General features: G+C 40.9%; 1 protein-coding gene across 1 annotated transcript; it reads right to left on the reverse strand.

Annotated features, from left to right (window-relative positions):
- Positions 1-5,203: 5,203 nt before the first annotated feature.
- On the reverse strand, positions 5,204-6,145 carry LOC135232804 (olfactory receptor 2W1-like). Its single transcript, XM_064293951.1, has one exon. The coding sequence runs from the start codon at positions 6,143-6,145 to the stop codon at positions 5,204-5,206; it is 942 nt and encodes a 313-aa protein (XP_064150021.1).
- Positions 6,146-6,919: the final 774 nt, after the last annotated feature.

Consider the following 6,919-nt stretch of genomic DNA (forward strand, 5'->3'; position numbering starts at 1 on the left):
ATTTTGAGTTATGGAGTTGTTATACCTCTTTGTGGTTACCTTAATATTTACCCCTATTTTTCTAAGTAAAAACCTAACTGGTATTGTCCTATATCACCTTGTTTTCCTCTCCATATGGCAGTTCTATGCCTCCTGGATTTAGTCTCTCTTTTTTGATTATGGTAATCTTTTACATAATGACTTCAATGATTCCCTGTTTTGAGCGTTTTTTTTCTTTTTAAAATTAATCTTAATTTGTTTTTGTGATTTCCCTATTTGAGTTAGTATCAGGATGTCCTGTTCTGTGACCTTGTGTTGTGCTGGTATCTGATGTTATTGGTTTTCTGACCAAACAATTTTCTTTAGTATTTCTTGTAGCTTTGGTTTTGTTTTTGCAAATTCTCTAAGCTTGTGTTTATCTGTAAATGTCTTAATTTCACCTTCATATTTGAGATAGAGAGTTTTGCTGGGTATATGATCCTTGGCTGGCAGTTTTTCTCCTTCAGTGCTCTATATATGTCATCCCATTGCCTTCTTGCCTGCATGGTTTCTGCTGAGTAGTCTGAACTTATTCTTATTGATTCTCCTTTGTAGGAGACCTTTCTTTTATCCCTGGATACTTTTAAAATTTTCTCTTTATCTTTGGTTTTGGCAAGTGTGATGATGATATGTCTTGGTGATTTTCTTTTTGGATCAATCGTATATTGGGTTTGATGAGCATCTTGGATAGATATCCTTTTGTCTTTCATGATGTCAGGGAAGTTTTCTGCCAACAGATCTTCAACTATTCTCTCTGTATTTTCTGTTATCACTCCCTGTTCTGGAATTCCAATCACACGTTTGTTATTCTTCTTGATAGAGTCCCACATGATTCTTAGGGTTTCTTCATTTTTTTTAATTCTTTTATCTGATTTTTTTCAGCTATATTGGTGTCAATTCCCTTTTTCTTCAGCTCCCCCACTCTGCATTCCAATTGCTCGATTCTGCTCCTCTGACTTCCTATTGAGTTGTCTAATTCTGTAATTTTACTGTTAATCTTTTAGATTTCTGTCTCTCTATGGATTCTTGCAGCTTATTAATTTTTCCACTATGTTCTTAAATAATCTTTTTGAGTTCTTCAACTGCTTTATCAGTGTGTTCCTTGGCTTTTTCTGTAGATTGCCTTATTTCATTTCTGAGTTCATTCCTGATGTCTTGAAGCATTCTGTAAATTAGTTTTTTATATTCTGCATCTGGAAATTCCAGGATTGTATCTTCATTTGGGAAAGATTTTGATTCTTTAGTTTGGGGATTTGTAGAAGCAATCATGGTCTGCTTCTTTATGTGGTTTGATATCGACTGCTGTGTCCAAGCCATCCATAAGGTATTGTAATGATTTGCTTTGTATTTGCTCACTGAGTCTTATATTGTTTTGTTTACTTTCAGTATACGTAGATGGGCTACCAGATTGCGCTGTCTTGATTGTTGTAGCCGTTGAATCACTTATGTCCTGTTACCAGCTGGTTTAGGCTGTTACCAGGTATATAACCCTAAGAGTCCATTCACTATTCTTGAGTAGAGTCTGAGTTTGGGTCAACAAGTGTGTGGTGTAGATTGTCACCTATTCACTTAGAGGAGTAGTGGTGACAGTCGTGTGCACCAGATTCTTGTAGCAGCAGTGGGTCACACTCCAGGGTGGGCAGGATGCTGACAGGTCTCCGCAAAGTGCCAGTGAGGTAGGTGTGTCTCTATTCCTAAAGCACTTTGGTGGGTGGGCTCTGCAGCTGTACCTTAGGCACCCAATGCATGTACCTCTGCAGATTGGTAGGTGTCACTATCCTCAGACCCCTATGGCAGGAGGCTAGGTGGTTTGGGTGGAGCTTCAGCCCTCAGTTCCCCATTGTGGGTCAGTGAGGGCTCTGTTTAATAGGTAGAGATCTCAGAACTGGAAAACTTGTCTTTCCAGTAATCTGCTAAAACAATTACAGTCAGATCACTATCAGAATTGCCTTTGCATTATAATAGCCACCTTGTTCCCTGTAGGGATGAAAGCTCAAGACTGTGGATCTCGTGTGCTTGGCTGGAGCTTGTTCTGTATTTTTAGTCAAATTTCAGGAAGTCAGGGAAGGATTTTTGGTTCCTGGGTTTTTTGTAGCTGCTTCTCTCAGGCCAGGAGAATGGATTAGGAAAAGACAAAAAAAAAACAGAAACAAAAAAAAAACTGCAGAGCACTTCACTCTCTGGCACAGGAAATTCCAATGTTAATGAAGCCGCCTGTGAAGGGAGGGGAGAGATCAGATAGATAGGAGAGAGTAGCACCCAGGAATATAGACAAAGTTACTTATCTTGCTTGGTGATGACTGTTAACCTTAGATTTGGAGGCGTGTGTAGCCTGTGTGTGCTGGCTAGGTCGAGATTGCCCCTGAGGGTCAGGGCCTCGTCCTGTACTTGTGCTGTCTCAAAAGCCGTGGTCAGTTCCTCCGCTCCCAGTCCAAAGCCCAGCGCCAAGGTTCCCCCGTTGGAACGCCACACTCCAGGCTCCAAAGCCAGTTGCTGCCTCCTGGTGACTTCTCCTCCTGTCAGCTGCCGTGCTGCACTGCCTGCGTGCACTGGCTGGGCTTCCCCAGAGGTCACTTCATGGGGCTAGGGCTGTGTCCCATGTTTGCGCCATCTCAGGATGCCATGCTCAGCTCCTCTGCACCCAGTCCAAACCCCAGTGCCAAGGTTTTCTGACTGGGACGCTGGTTCCAGGCTCTGAAAACAGTCGCTGCTTCCCCATGGGTGCTTGTTCTCTCATTACCTGAGTCAGTGTGCAGCCTGCTTGTGCTGGCTGAGTCCCTACAGAGGTTACCCCAGGGGGCTAGAGGTTACGGCTGTGTCCCATGCCTGCCCTGCCTCAGCAAGCCGCAATCAGCCCCTCCACTCAGCACCAGGGAACCGCGAGGGTTCGAGGCTGTGGTGCTGGAAGCCGGCTCCAGAGGCAGTTGCTGCTCCAGGATGCAGCTTTTCGTTCACCTGTCACTCAGGTCAACTCTTTAGATCTGTGTTTGATGGTCAGTGTTCTCAGATTTTCATGTATGTGATCGATTCACTTGCTTTTCCGAGTCTTTGTTGCAAGAGGGATCTGAGGTAGCTTCTACCTAGTCAGCCATCTTGGCCCCGCCCCTTGTTAGGGATTTTCAAGAGACATTGGTAAACAATTTTCACCTACTTATAATAATATCCTTATAAAGTAAGGAATGATATCTTTATTTAAGAACATGCTGGCCTTAAAAAAGAGTTAATGCATACATCACATTTACTTACTACCCATTTATAAACCTGTTGGATGAACACAAAAATTTGATATCAGGGTTGACTTTTTAACATTATAGTCATATTATTCTTGTTATCCAACTTATTACTACACTTTATTTTGATAACATTAACTCCAGAAAACCTTGATTCATGCATATAATAGCTCCAGTAGAAATATATTTTAACGAAGTCATTTGGTATACGTAATGGATTGAATTGTGTTCCCCCAAAACATGTGTCAACTTGGTTAGGCCACGTGTGGTTGGTCTCAATTTTGTGATTTTCCTATGTATTATAAATCATAAGCTCTGCCTGTGGTTAAAGAGGATTAGGGAGGGATGCAACACCCTTGCTCAGGCCACATCCCTGATCCAATGTAAAAGGATTTTCCTAGGGCATGGCCTGTACCACTTTTTATTTCTCAAGAGATAAAATGAAAGGGAAATAAGGAGAGAGTTGGCGACATCATACCACCATGAAAACAGCACCGAGAGCAAAGTGTGTCCTTTGGACCTGAGGTCCCTGTGCCTGAGATGCTCCCAGACCAATAGAAGACTGATGACAAAGAACTTCTTCCAGAGCCAACAGAGAGAGAAAGCATTGCCCTGGAGCCAGCACTTGTAGCCTACTAGACTGAGAGAGAATAAACTTCTCTCTCTCTCTTTTTTTTTTTGTTAAAGCCATCCATTGTGGTTTTTCTGTTATATGGATGACCAAGACAGTCTATATCTGAGGGTTATTTTAAAGTAGGTGAGATGGCAGGAGTATTTGAGACCTGCACAAAAATGATTTAATCTTAATAGGAACAGATTTGTCAGTCATAGGTAAAAATTAAAACATAGAATATTGAATTTATATGTTTTTGTTACATGATAATGACAGTATAAAGATTTTTGTTGTAGTTGTTAGGTGCCATTGAGTCGTTCCGATTCACAGTGACCTTATGTACAACAGAACAAAACACTGCCCCATCCTGCGCCATCCTCACAGTGGTTGGTATGTTTGAACCCATTTTAGCAGCGACTATGTCAGTCCATCTCGTTGAGAGTCTTCCTGTTTCTCTGCTGACCCTCTACTTTAGCAAGCATGTTCTTCTCCTGGGACTGCTCCCTCCTAATAACAAGTCTAAAGTATGTAAGATGAAGTCTCCCCATCCTCCTTTCTAAGGAGCATTCTGGCTATACTTCTTCCAAGAGACATTTATTCTTTCTTGTGGCAGTACACACCCATATCCCATAACCATTATTGTAGAGTAAATTCCAACTCATAGGGACACTGTAGGGCAGAGTAGAACTAACTTCCCCCTAGGGTTTCCAAGTAGTGACTGATGGGTTTCAGCTGCCAACCTTTGGTTGGTAGACGATCTCTTAACCACTGTGCCACCAGGGCTCCTGGCAGTTCATGGTATAGTCGATATTTAGTAAACAATAATTTCAATCAAACTTTTGTAGAATGCTCCTCTCCCTCCCCATTAACACAACCCTTGGGCTCCATGGAACCTGCTTTATAGCCACAGTTGTAGACAAATTGTCAGAGATGATAACCAGTGACATTGAAATATATTTTTATCTTTTTTTTTTAAGATTTAATAGTTGACAATGAGGGATATAGAGACTAAAATATTATAAGCAAAATGTTTAGGTATTTTTCTCTCTCTCTCAGGTGATGCCTACAAAATAACTACTCCATAACTAAAGGCTGTTGTTGGGTACTGGTGGTTTTGACTCATAGACCCCATGTGACAAAGTAGGACTGCCTCAGAGGGTTTTCTAAGCTGTAACCTTTATGGAAGAAGATCACTAGGTCTTTTTCCCTTATAGACACTGGGTGGGTTCAAACCATCAACCTTTCATTTGACAGTTGAACTCTTAACCATTGTGCCACCAGGGCTCCTAATCTGAAACAGACTGAACCAATTTATGTACTGGAAGCTTTGGATAGAAAGATGTTAGTGTCCTGTTATTTCTACAGAACCTTTTCCAATGAGCCTCTTCATGGCTCCCTTGAACTCCTTATTCCTTAGTGTATAGATCAGTGGGTTTAAATTGGGGGTAACAATGGCATAAAAGATACTGAGAAGTTTACCCTCATACTGAGATGGACTGTTTCCTGGTTGTATGTACATGTAGATAACAGTCCCATAGAAGATGGATACCACAAAAAGATGGGAAGAACACGTCCCAAAAGCTTTTTGTCTCCCTCTTGCAGATTTAATTTTGAGTACAGCTATGGCAATGAAGCCATATGAAACTAGAATGAGAAGAAGTGGTGCAAGGAAAATAAAAAAACATGATGCAAATAAAGTTTCCTCCACGGCTGTGGTGTCTACACATGCAATCTTGACCATAGCAGAGATTTCACAAAAATAGTGATCCAGGCGGTGGTTTCCACATCGAGGAAGGCTCATGGCATAGGGGGAAAGAATCATGCAATTAGTGATCCCAATTCCCCAAGTCATGGCCACCAGGCCTTGACAGAGCTGGGGGTTCATTATGGTCATATAGTGTAGAGGTTTGCAGACAGCATTGAACCGGTCATAAGACATCACAGCTAGAAGCATACATTCAACTGTGAATAGTGCCACACTAGAGAAAAGTTGAAAGGCACAGCCACCAAAGGTTATTTTCTTGTCTTTACCCCAGACGTTGACCAACGTCTGTGGGACAATATTTGTGGTGTAAGAGAGATCCAAGATGGCCAAATTTCTAAGGAAAAAGTACATGGGGGTTTGGAGACGTTCATCCAATAATGGCAGGAGGATGATGGCTGTATTTCCCATCAAGGCAACGGTGTAGAAGAAAAAGACAAACCCAGGGATGATCATCTCCAGCTGAGGCTGTCCAGAGAATCCAAGGAGTATAAATCCACCAAAGTAACTTTCATTGATCATTTTTTCCTGTTTCTTAATATCAGCTGTGAAAATATGAGCGTGTTGGAAGATATAGTGAATATGTTTATAAACTGTGGTATACTTTGCTAGGAAAAATTACATAACAAAATATCATTATCATTTTATCATTTTATTATTTTGTCTGTTTATTCAGTTAGGTCTAAAATTTATTTCCAAGGCATTTTCCTATAAGGTCCATACTCTTAATCACTTTCAGGTTTAGAAATATGCTTTTGTCTACTTCTATGCCAAGGCAAAAGTCTACAAAATTCTCATAGGAAAATCTTGAGGAAAATGCCTGGGTGAAACTAGATGAACTTCTCTTTTATTGATAAGGATTCTGGGAAAGGGGGCGGGAAACTATAACAAATTATTAAGTCTTCATCAAAAGGTTCACAGAAATACAGATTCTATGACTCTTGTTGTGCCCTTTTTCTAATACTTAAGCTGCGTTAAGTTCAATCCTTCTATCCACATTCACTCTGTTATTTAAATGTTCTTCCTTATATTTTCACTTTCAAACTCTTCCCTTTCATCTCAAAACTTGTGTTTCTAGATATTATCTGCTTTTCCAGTCCCCAGAATCAGCAACCTCTCTCATTGCAAATGCTGTCTTTCCATCTGCACTTTTTTTTTTCTAAGTGTACTTTAGATGAAGGTTTACAGAACTAGTTTCTCATCAAACAGAACACACACATTGTTCTATGACATTGGCTAACAACCCCCATGTCAACACTCTCCCTTCTCAACCTTAGGTTCCCTATTGCCAGCTTT

The sequence above is a fragment of the Loxodonta africana genome, chromosome 1 (genome assembly GCF_030014295.1).
Source record: "Loxodonta africana isolate mLoxAfr1 chromosome 1, mLoxAfr1.hap2, whole genome shotgun sequence".
Taxonomy (NCBI): Eukaryota; Metazoa; Chordata; class Mammalia; order Proboscidea; family Elephantidae; genus Loxodonta; species Loxodonta africana.

What these genes read in the sequence shown, in the direction of transcription:
- LOC135232804 (XM_064293951.1), bottom strand. Translation starts at nt 6,145, where the DNA reads ATGATCAATGAAAGTTACTTTGGTGGATTTATACTCCTTGGATTCTCT.